A 12,318-nucleotide genomic window follows, 5' to 3' on the forward strand; every position below is an offset into this window, starting at 1 on the left:
TAGGGACTCAGGGTTGGTGTGTTGCCTACCAGGGGCTGGGGTCCGGGATGTGTCTGACAGGGTATTCAGGACTCTTAGGGGGGAGGGAGATAAACCACAAGTTATTGTACATGTGGGGACACACGACATAGGGAGGATAGGGGAAGGGGATATTAGGCAGGGATTTATGGAGTTGGGGTGGAAACTAAAGGCCAAGACTGACAGAGTGGTTATCTCTGGACTCTTGCCTGTACCACGGGATAGTTTAGAGAGGAATAGGGAGAGGGAAGGTTTGAATTCATGGCTGAGGGGATGGTGCAGGAGGGAGGGGTTCAGGTACTTAAGCAATTGGGGCTCGTACTGGGGAAGGTGTGACCTCTATGAGAAGGATGGTCTACACCTTAATCAGAAGGGGACCAATATCCTGGGGGGTAAATTTGCTAAGGCCATGCAGGGAGGTTTAAACTGATTCGGGGGGGGGGGAGGGATCCTGAGTAGTGGGGCTGAAAGTGAGGGATGCATGGATGGGGACTGCAATGCACGGCATTGCAGAGGTGGGGTGGAGCAGGGTTTGAAATGTGTATACTTCAATGCCAGGAGTATTCGCAATAAAGTGGGTGAACTTGCAGCGTGGATCAGTACCTGGGACTTCGATGTTGTGGCTATTTCAGAGACATGGATAGAGCAGGGGCAGGAATGGATGCTGCAGGTCCCGGGGTTCAAATGTTTTAGTCGAAGTAGGGAAGGAGGTAGAAGAGGGGGAGGGGTAGCATTATTGGTCAGAGATTGTATCACAGTGTCAGAGAGGAGGTTTGATGAGGACTTATCTGTTGAGGTAGTATGGGCGGAGATTAGAAATAGGAGAGGAGAGGTCACCCTGTTGGGAGTCTTTTATAGACCTCCTAAAAGTTCTAGAGAGGTTGAGGAAAGGATTGCGGAGTCAATCCTGCTTAGGAGTGAAAGTAATAGGGCAATTGTTATGGGGGATTTTAACTTGACTAATATTGACTGGAATTGTTATAGCTCTAGCTCGTTAGAGGGGTCAGTTTTTGTTCAAAGCGTGCAGGAAGGTTTTTTGACTCAGTATGTAGACAGGCCAACTAGAGGTGAGGCTATATTGGATCTGGTGCTGGGAAATGAGCCAGACCAGGTGCTAGACTTGGAAGTTGGTGTGCATTTTGGTGATAGTGACCACAATTCGGTTACGTTCACCTTAGTGATGGAAAGGGATAGGCATGAACCTCGGGCCAGTGGTTTTAGCTGGGGGAAGGGTAATTATGAGGCTATTAGGAGAGAATTAGGAAACATAGGTTGGACTAGGAGATTACAGGGACTGGGAACGTCCGACATGTGGAGTTTTTTCAAGGAGCAGCTACTGCGAGTCTGTGATAGGTATGTCCCTGTCAGGCAAGGAGGAATTGGTAGGGCTAGGGAACCGTGGTGCACCAAAAAAGTTTCTTTGTTGGTTAAAAAGAAAAAGGAGGCTTATGTTCGGATGAGACGTGAGCACTCGGGTAGTGCACTAGAAAGCTTTAGATTGGCTAAGAGGGAGTTGAAGAGCGAGCTTAGAAGGGCTAAAAGGGGACATGAGAAGACTTTGGCGGATAGGGTTAAAGAGAATCCTAAGGCGTTCTATAGGTATGTCAAGAACAGAAGGTTGGTTAGGGCAAGTTTAGGGCCAGTTATAGATGGCAGAGGGAAGTTATGTGTGGAACCGGAGGAGATTGGTGAAGCATTGAACCAATATTTCTCTTCGGTGTTCACGCAAGGGGACATGAATATAGCTGAGGAGGACACTGGGTTGCAGGGGAGTAGAATAGACAGTATTACAGTTGATAAGGAGGATGTGCAGGATATTCTGGAGGGTCTGAAAATAGATAAATCCCCTGGTCCGGATGGGATTTATCCAAGGATTCTCTGGGAGGCAAGAGAAGTGATTGCAGAGCCTCTGGCTCTGATCTTCAGGTCGTCGTTGGCCTCTGGTATAGTACCAGAAGATTGGAGGTTAGCGAATGTTGTCCCATTGTTTAAGAAGGGGAACAGAGACTTCCCCGGGAATTATAGACCGGTGAGTCTCACTTCTGTTGTCGGCAAGATGTTGGAAAAAATTATAAGGGATAGGATTTATAGTTATTTGGAGAGTAATGAATTGATAGGTGATAGTCAGCATGGTTTTGTGGCAGGTAGGTCGTGCCTTACTAACCTTATTGAGTTTTTTGAGAAAGTGACCAAGGAGGTGGATGGGGGCAAGGCAGTGGACGTGGTATATATGGATTTTAGTAAGGCGTTTGATAAGGTTCACCATGGTAGGCTTCTGCAGAAAATGCAGATGTATGGGATTGGGGGTGATCTAGGAAATTGGATCAGGAATTGGCTAGCGGATAGGAAACAGAGGGTGGTGGTTGATAGTAAATATTCATCATGGAGTGCGGTTACAAGTGGTGTACCTCAGGGATCTGTTTTGGGGCCACTGCTGTTTGTAATATTTATTAATGATCTGGATGAGGGTATAGTTGGGTGGATTAGCAAATTTGCTGATGACACCAAAGTCGGTGGTGTGGTAGACAGTGAGGAAGGGTGTCGTAGTTTGCAGGAAGACTTAGACAGGTTGCAAAGTTGGGCCGAGAGGTGGCGGATGGAGTTTAATGCGGAGAAGTGTGAGGTAATTCACTTTGGTAGGAATAACAGATGTGTTGAGTATAGGGCTAACGGGAGGACTTTGAATAGTGTGGAGGAGCAGAGGGATCTAGGTGTATGTGTGCATAGATCCCTGAAAGTTGGGAATCAAGTAGATAAGGTTGTTAAGAAGGCATATGGTGTCTTGGCGTTTATTGGTAGGGGGATTGAATTTAGGAGTCGTAGCGTTATGTTGCAACTGTACACAACTCTGGTGCGGCCGCACTTGGAGTACTGTGTGCAGTTCTGGTCCCCACATTACAGGAAGGATGTGGAGGCTTTGGAGAGGGTGCAGAGGAGGTTTACCAGGATGTTGCCTGGTATGGAGGGGAGATCCTATGAGGAGAGGCTGAGGGATTTGGGATTGTTTTCGCTGGAAAGGCGGCGGCTAAGAGGGGATCTTATTGAAACATATAAGATGATTAGAGGTTTAGATAGGGTGGATAGTGATAGCCTTTTTCCTCTGATGGAGAAATCCAGCACGAGGGGGCATGGCTTTAAATTGAGGGGGGGTAGTTATAGAACCGATGTCAGGGGTAGGTTCTTTACCCAGAGGGTGGTGAGGGATTGGAATGCCCTGCCAGCATCAGTAGTAAATGCGCCTAGTTTGGGGGCGTTTAAGAGATCCGTAGATAGGTTCATGGACGAAAAGAAATTGGTTTAGGTTGGAGGGTCACAGTTTTTTTTTTTAACTGGTCGGTGCAACATCGTGGGCCGAAGGGCCTGTTCTGCGCTGTAATGTTCTATGTTCTATGTTCTATATACATCTTCAAATCTGCCTTATTTCTTTTGTACTTGAATCCACAGAATTATTGGACTTCAATCCAAATTAATTATTGCGATTGATGTGGCCAAAGGCATGGAATATCTTCACAACTTGACTCAACCAATCATACACCGAGACCTTAACAGGTACGTTAGCTTGGGCCTCTGGGATTGGAGAGGAACACAGTAAGAAGTCTCACAACACTAGGTTAAAGTCCAACAGGTTTATTTGGTAGCAAATACCATAAGCTTTCGGAGCGCTGCTCCTTCGTCAGATGGAGTGGAAATGTGCTCTCAAACAGTGCAAACAGACACAACATCAAGTTACAGAATACTGATTCTGTATTCTGTACAGAATCAGCACCTCCCCGTCCCCCACAGGGCCATCTGTCACTTGTTTTTCAGTTTTGTTCAGCACTGACCTTTGGTCTCCTATTAACACATTCTGCAATCTTACCTTCATGCCACTATTCGCGCTCCTTTAGTCCTTAATGTCACCATTAACACTCCCTTTATCTTGTGTCAATGACACCTTTGTCAATCTCTCCTTAGCTCTGACCTATCCCTGACCTTCCATTCTGCTCCACCTCCTCCGCCTCATTCTCCAACTATATAACTCATCACATTTCTAACTCTCCTCGGTTCTGAAGAAAAGTCATATGGATTTGAAACATTAACTCTGTGTCTCTCACTCCATAGATGCTGCCAGACCTGCTGAGTTTATCCAGCATTTTCTGTTTTTGTTATATATTAAAAGCTTTACGATACAAGGTCAGAAAGATAAAACAATTTGCAATCTGGGAAATTACAGGCCTGTGAGCCTTACATCAGTGGTGGGGAAATTATTGGAGAAGATTCTTAGGGACAGGATATACTCACATCTGGAAGAGAATAGGCTTATTAGCGATGGGCAGCATGGTTTTGTGAAGGGGAGGTCGTGTCTCACAAACGTGATTGAGTTCTTTGAGGAAGTGACCTGAAAAATTGACCAGGGCAGGACAGTGGGTGTTGTCTACATGGACTTTAGTACAGCCTTCGATAAGATTCCTCACGGCAGCCTGATACAGAAGGTGAAGTCATATGGGATCCGAGGTGAGCTGGTAAGATGGATACAAAACTGGCTTGGGCATAGAAAGCAGAGAGTAGCAGTGGAAGGGGACTTTTCTAACTGGAGGTCTGTGACAAGCGGTGTTCCACAAGGATCAGTGCTGGGGCCTCTGTTGTTTGTAATATATATAAATGATTTAGAGGAAAATGTAGGTGGTCTAATTAGTAAATTTGCAGATGATACAAAAATTGGGGGAGGAGCGGATAGTGAGGAGGATTGTCAGAGGATACAGCAGGATATAAGTTCACTGGAGACTTGGGCCGAAAGATGGCAGATGGAATTTAACCTGAACAAATGTGAGGTGGTGTGATTTGGAAGGTCTATCACAGAAGGATTGTATACTGTAAACGGTACAACCCTTAGAAATATTAGCACACAGAGGGATCTAGGTGTGCAGATCCATAGTTCATTGAAGGTGGTAACTCAGGCGGACAAGTTGGTTGAGAAGGCATGCTGGCCTTCATCGGTCAGGGCGTTGAGTTTAGGAATTGGAAAGTCATGTTACAGCTGTATAAGACTTTAGTTAGGCTGCATTTGGAGTATTGTGTACAACTCTGGTTGCCAAAGTATCAGAAGGATGTTGATGCATTGGAAAGGGTGCAGAAGAGATTTACCAGGATGTTGCCTGGTTTGGAGGATATTGACTATGAAGAAAGGTTGAACAAACTTGGATTGTTTTCATTGGAGTGTCGGAGGATGAGGGGGGACCTGGTAGAGTTTTACAAGATTATGACAGGCTTGAATAGAGTGGATAGTCAGAGTCTTTTTCCCAGGGTCAAACAGTCAATTACTCAGGGGCATAGGTTGAGAGTGAGAGGGGCAAAATTTAAAAGAGATGTAAGGGGCAGGTTTTTCACACAGAGGGTGGTGAATGCCTGGAACACACTGCCGGAGGAGGTGGTGGAAGCAGATTCTATAGCAACATTCAAGAGGCATCTGGATAGATACAGGAATAGGCAGCGAATAGAGGGATATGGACCACATAGAGGCAAGAAAATATTAGATTAGAGAGGCATCTGTGTCAGCACAGACTTGGTGGGTCGAAGGGCTGTTCCTGTGCTCTACTGTTCTTTGTTCTATCTAATTATAGAGTCATAGAGGTTTACAGCATGGAAACAGGCCCTTCGGCCCAACTTGTCCATGCCGCCCTTTTTTAAAACTCCTTAAGCTAGTCCCAATTGCCCGCATTTGGCCCATATCCCTCTATACCCATCTTACCCATGTAACTGTCTGAATGCTTTTTAAAAGACAAAATTGTACCCGCCTCTACTACTACCTCTGGCAGCTTGTTCCAGACACTCACCACCCTCTGAAAAAATTGCCCCTCTGGACACTTTTGTATCTCTCCCCTCTCACCTTAAACCTATGCCCTCTAGTTTTAGACTCCCCTACCTTTGTGAAAAAATATTGACTATCTAGCTGATCTGTGCCCCTCATTATTTTATAGACCTCTATAAGGTCACCCCTCAGCCTTCTACGCTCCAGAGAAAAAAGTCCCAGTCTATCCAGCCTCTCCTTATAACTCAATCCATCAAGTCACCGCAGCATCCTAGTAAATCTTTTCTGCACTCTTTCTAGTTTAATGATATCTTTTCTATAATAGGGTGACCAGAAATGTACACAGTATTCCAAGTATGGCCTTACCAATGTCTTGTACAATTTCAACAAGATGTCTCAACTCCTGTATTCAATGTTCTGACCAATGAAACCAAGCATGCTGAATGCCTTCTTCACCACTCGGTCCACCTGTGACTCCACTTTCAAGGAGCTAAGAACATGCATCCCTAGATCTCTTTGTTCTGTAACTCTCCCCAACGCCCTACTGAGTACTGAGTAAGTCCTGTCCTGGTTCAATCTACCAAAATACATGCATTTACCTAAATTAAACTCCATCTGCCATTTGTCAACCCACTGGCCCAATCGATCAAGATCCCGTTGCAATCCGAGATAACTTTCTTCACTGTCCCCTATGCCACCAATCTTGGTGTCATCTGTGAACTTACTAACCATGCCTCCTATATTCTCATCCAAATCATTAATATAAATGACAATAACAGTGGACCCAGCACTGATCCCTGAGGCACACCGCTGGTCACAGGCCTCCAGTTTGATAAACAACCCTCCACAACCACCCTCTGGCTTCTGTCAAGAAGCCAATTTTGTATCCATTTAGATATCTCACACTGGATCCCGTGAGATTTAACCTTATGCAACAACCTACCATATGGTACCTTGTCAAAGGCCTTACTAAAGTCCATGTAGACAACATCAACTGCACTGCCCTCATCTACCTTCTTGACTACCCCTTCAAAAAACTCAATCAACTTTGTGAGACATGATTTTCCACCCACAAAGCCAGACTCTAAAATTCAGGATTAATATTGAGGTACATGTTAATTAACAAGCCAACACACCACATTGCACTATAAATGACAGATGTGACCAAAGCAGAAGCTATGGATTTCTCAACAATCCACCCAAATGTCAATAACACTGGGAGTCAACAATTCTTGTTGAAATTCTGCCTCCCTCATAGGGGCGGCACGGTAGCACAGTGGTTAGCACTGCTGCTTCACAGCTCCAGGGACCTGGGTTCGATTCTCGTCTTGGGTCACTGTCTGTGTGGAGTTTGCACATTCTCCTCGTGTCTGCGTGGGTTTCCTCCGGGTGCTCCGGTTTCCTCCCACAGTCCAAAGATGTGCGGGTTATGTTGATTGGCCATGCTAAAATTGTCCTTAGTGTCCTGGGATGCGTAGGTTAGATTGATTAGTGGGTAAAAATATGTAGGGATATGGGGGTAGGGCCTGGGTGGGATTGTGGTCGGTGCAGACTCGATGGGCCGAATGGCCTCTTTCTGTGCTGCAGGGTTTCTAAGATTTCTAAGGATTCCAGTCTTTGCCTTCAAAGATCTCACCTTGGAGTTCTCTCCAACTCAGAATGGCCTCAATGGCAGCCCATCGCACAGGGTTTCAATCTCTTGTCCCAAGATTCGGTTGCCCTGGATTCCGAAACCTACACTCCAGCACCAACTCACAAGCACTTCAGCCAGAGTGAGTAGAATACGATTGCGCCAAAGGGGTACCTTCACCATGTGGAGCCGCCAACCATCTGCTGCCTCCTCTGATCTCCAGGGCTTCTCCTGAGCCCTCTTTGATTGCCAGGGCATCGCCTGAGTAATCTTCAATTGCCAAGACTTCTCCTGAAACCTCTCCTTAAGGTCTACCAATCGCAGCCCTTTTTCTGCTTGGAACCTCTCTCTCTCTGCTCCTCTTTGTAACTGAGAATTTTCCTTGCCCCCAGTCGTGGATTTGCCAATTATGTGCCTGCTGCTCAATCACACGGCTCAGTTTTACACACCTTTTATTTGCATTTTGAGGAGGGAGGAAGTAAAGGGGCAGGTGTTGCACCTTCTGTGATTGTACGGGAAGGTGCTGTGGGAGGGGGATGAAGGATTGGGAGAAATGAGGAGTGAGCAGGGTGTCACAGAGGGAGTGGTCCCTGCAGATCACTGACAGGGGGAGTGAGGGGAAGGTGTTTCAGGGGTGGCACCATGCTGGAGTTGGGGGAAATGGTGGAGGATGATCCTTTGAATGCAGAGGCTGGTGTAGTGAAAAGTGAGGGAGGACAAGAGGTACCCTATCCTGATTCTGGGAGGGAGGGGAAGGGGTGAGGACAGAGGTGTGGGAGATAGGTCGGACATGGTTGCGTGCCCTGTCAATCACAGTGAGGGGGGGGAGGGGGAAACGATGGTTGAGAAACAGCCAGACATGTCAGAAGCTGTTTTCAAAAGTGACATCAGCAGAACAGATGTAACAGAGGTGGAGAAACGGGGAGAACGGGATGGAGTCCTAGCAGGGAACAGGATGTGAGGAAGTCTGGTCAAGGTAGCTGTGGGAGTCGGTGCATTTGTAATGAATATTGGTGGTCAGTCTATCACCAGAAATGGAGACAGAGAGGCCAAGGAAGGGAAGTGTCAGAATGGACCATGTGACAGTGAGAGGGATGGAAATTGGAAGCAGAATCGACTTTAGTGAAGTTTATATTCGTTTGTTCAAAACCTGTGGGATTCTCTGAGCAAATGTCTTAAATCTCAAACTTTGTCTACTTTAAACAAAATGTTATTGTTCTCTAACCAGATCTTACCAAAAACCTGGGGTCTGTTCCAGGATCATATCAGGGGGACCAGAGTTGGGAACTGAGACATTATATGCAGCAGACTGAACATTCTTGTTTCACAATCTATACAGAAAATAATGGATTTTGTTTGTCTTCCCCTTGTATCTAACAGCCATAATATCCTGCTGTACGAAGATGGCCACGCAGTGGTTGCTGATTTTGGAGGTTTGAATTTTTAACTTGGCTGAAGTATCTTGTCTCTTAAGCTTCATTGAATTGAGTGGAGTTTGCTCAACCCAGAAGTTAGACCCTTAAAATCCCCAATTTCACCCACATTTTCCAATATCAAGCTATGCCCAAATATCCTCCCAATCTCAGTGGAATACATCCAATCTTTAGTCAATGTAAACAATCAAGGCCAAGCCTATGGCCTGGGATTATAGAAAGACAGGATCAGGGCATCACACGATTGCAGCATCCTACAGCACAGTACGGGGCTATTCCACCCATCATGTCTGTGCTGGCTCTTTGAAAGAGCTGCCAGTGGCAAAGGTTTGTCTGGATCTCCTCTATTGAACTCCTCTGTTAAATCTCCCTTCTCTGCTTTAAGGAGAACAATCCCAGCTTCTCCCGTCTCTCCACGTAACTGGAGTCCATCACCTCTGGAAAAAAAATTCTTCTTTCAGTTTTAAACTTGAAGTTTCAATTCATGTCACCAGGTTTGGCAGATGGATGGAAAGGATGGAGGACAAGTGGACATTTTCCATTCACACCCCATATTTTGTGATCTTTAAGCCACATGTGTATCTCGGCATGAATAAGGAAGTTTCATTTGCAAAGTATAAAACATTTGTAATCGATAAGCTTATCTCTCTTTTCTGTTGTTTCATTATTACGTGTGTAGCAAGTCTGCAGCTGAAAGACTTACTCTGTTTTCAGAATCCAGATTCCTTCTGTCAATGGACGAAGATAACATGACAAAGCAGCCAGGGGTAGGTGACAAGCTTCAAATCCCCCCTTTACCTCCTGTTGTAGTATGGGTTGTTTAGATGTCTCAGTGATGAGCTCTTGATACTTGTATATTTAACATGAACCGTTTATTGTTCATATTTAATTATTTACAGATCTTAGGTTACTGTGATGCATGGTGCTGCTTCGCCATGTATGCTCTTGCTGAGTATACCATAAGTTACTTAGTTCAGTTGGCTGGACAGTTAGTTTGTGACGCAAAGCAACGCCAACAGGACGAGTTCAATTCCCATACTGGCTGATGTTATTCATGGAAGTCCCGCCTTCTCAACCTTGCCCCACCCTCCCCGAGATGTGGATCCTCAGGTTAAATCACCATCAGTCAGCTCTCCCTCTCAAAGGAGGCCCTCTTCCCACCTGAGATCTAAGGCGGGAAGGGGGGAATGGCCCTCAAGTGACCAAGAATTGGCTCCGAAAGGGCCCCAGCTGGGGCAAGTGTGGGCTTCATGTCCAAGGCCTTGCCTGCTCAGTGTAAAATCACTGCGAGGTTGAGGTAGGCAAGAACCTGGAGGGAATCCCATTCCCTCAATTTCCTGCTGCCCTATCTAAAAACCTGCCTGTCGGACAATGTGAAATTCTGGCCTGTATCTTCTTTGAAAAAAGAAAAACATCCATTTCTTAATTTTGAAGTATTGGAAATGGGATAATGGCTTTGTTACCGTGTCAGGTGGTCATGTGGTGTTGATCTTTGTCGAGATGTAATTGATTAATTGTCTGCTCCATAGAACCTGCGCTGGATGGCTCCTGAAGTGTTCACACAATGTACTCGTTACACCATCAAAGCAGATGTCTTCAGCTACGCTTTGTGTCTCTGGGAGCTGCTAACTGGTGAAATCCCCTTTGCCCATCTCAAACCAGGTGAGATAAATTGTGAAGAAAGAAGGGGACAAAAATAAAGAATGAAAGAATGAATGGCTGAAAGAAGTAGTTTTGAAATGTCATCACAGCATTCAGCAATCAGGTGGATGAGCAGATAAGCTGTTTGTGGGATCTTGCTGTGCGCAGACTGGTTAGAAAGCTGACTGAACATAGAACATAGAAAGCCACAGCACAAACAGGCCCTTCGGCCCACAAGTTGCGCCGATCACATCCCCACCTCTAGGCCTATCTATAGCCCTCAATCCCATTAAATCCCATGTACTCATCCAGAAGTCTCTTAAAAGACCCCAACGAGTTTGCCTCCACCACCACCGACGTCAGCCGATTCCACTCACCCACCACCCTCTGAGTGAAAAACTTACCCCTGACATCTCCTCTGTACCTACCCCCCAGCACCTTAAACCTGTGTCCTCTCGAAAAAAATACATCATTTTCCATAAAGTGCCTTGGGAGGCCCTGAATCCATGAAAAACAATATCGGAATACAAGTTTGTCTTTCTTAATAAAAAAGAAAATAATTTGCTAAATTAAAATAAAGAATGCAGGAAGGAACTTAAGGAAGGAGTCAGGAGGGCTAAAAGGTGTAATGAAAACTCCTTGGCAAATAGGATTAAGGAAAATCCTAAGGCATTTTATATGTATGTAAAGAGCAAGAGGGTAGCCAGGGAAAGGGTAGGTCCACTCAAGGATAGTGGAGGGAATCCATGCTTGGAACCAGAAGAAATGGACAAGATACAAAATGAATATTTTGCCTCAGTATTCACCAAAGAGAGGGACTTGATGGATGAGGAGCCTAGGGTAAGGTGTGTAGATATTCTGGGTCATGTTGATATCAAAAAGGAGGAGGTATTGGGCGTCTTAAAAAGCATTAAGGTAGACAAGTCCCCAGGGCCCGATGGGATTTCCCCAGAATACTGAGGGAGGCAAGGGAGGAAGTTGCTGGGGCCTTGAGAGAAATCTTTATATCCTCATTGGCTCCAGATGAAGTTCCAGAGGACTGGAGGATAGCCAATGTTGTTCCATTGTTTAAGAAGGGCAGCAGGGATAATCCAGAAAATTATAGGCCGGTGAGCCTTATGTCAGTGGTAGGGAAATTATTGGAAAAGATTCTTAGGGACAGAGTTTACTCACATTTGGAAACAAATGCACTTTTTAGGATAGCATGGTTTTGTGAAGGGGCGGTAGTGCCTCACTAACTTGATCGAGTTTTTCAAGGAAGTGACGAAGATGATAGATGAGGGAAAGGCAGTGGATGTTGTATACATGAACTTCAGTAAAGCCTTTGACAAGGTACCACATGGTAGACTGGTACGAAAGGTGAAGTCACACGGGATCAGAGGAGAGCTGGCAAGATGGATACAGAACTGGCTTGGAAGACAGAGGATAGCAGTAGAGGGGTACTTTTCTGAATGGAAGGCTGTAACTAGCGGAGGATCAGTTCTGGGACCTTTGTTGTTTGTCGTATATACAAATGATTTGGAGGAAAATGTAGCTGATCTGATCAGTAAGTTCACAGATGATACGAAAATTGGTGGAGTTGCGGATAATGAAGAGGATTGTCTGAGGATACAGCAAGATATAGACCGGTTGGAGACTTGGGTAGGGAAATGGCAATTGGAGTTCAATCCAGACAAATGTGAGATAATGCATTTTGGAAGGTCGAACGCATGTAGGAATTATACAGTAAATGGTAGAACCCTTAGGAGTACTGACAGGCAGAGAGATCTGGGCGTACATGTCCACTGATCACTAAAAGTGGCAACACA

General features: G+C 45.5%; 1 protein-coding gene across 1 annotated transcript in view; it reads left to right on the forward strand.

Moving 5' to 3' along the window:
• Positions 1-12,318, forward strand: part of tnni3k (TNNI3 interacting kinase) — a 97,387-nt gene that overhangs the window by 48,619 nt on the left and 36,450 nt on the right. Inside the window, exons 17-20 of the mRNA XM_078219035.1 lie at positions 3,463-3,567; positions 8,817-8,869; positions 9,584-9,636; positions 10,399-10,531. Coding sequence (XP_078075161.1) covers positions 3,463-3,567; positions 8,817-8,869; positions 9,584-9,636; positions 10,399-10,531 — 344 coding nt within the window. The remainder of the gene's footprint in view (positions 1-3,462; positions 3,568-8,816; positions 8,870-9,583; positions 9,637-10,398; positions 10,532-12,318) is intronic.

This window comes from Mustelus asterias, chromosome 8 (genome assembly GCF_964213995.1).
Source record: "Mustelus asterias chromosome 8, sMusAst1.hap1.1, whole genome shotgun sequence".
Taxonomy (NCBI): Eukaryota; Metazoa; Chordata; class Chondrichthyes; order Carcharhiniformes; family Triakidae; genus Mustelus; species Mustelus asterias.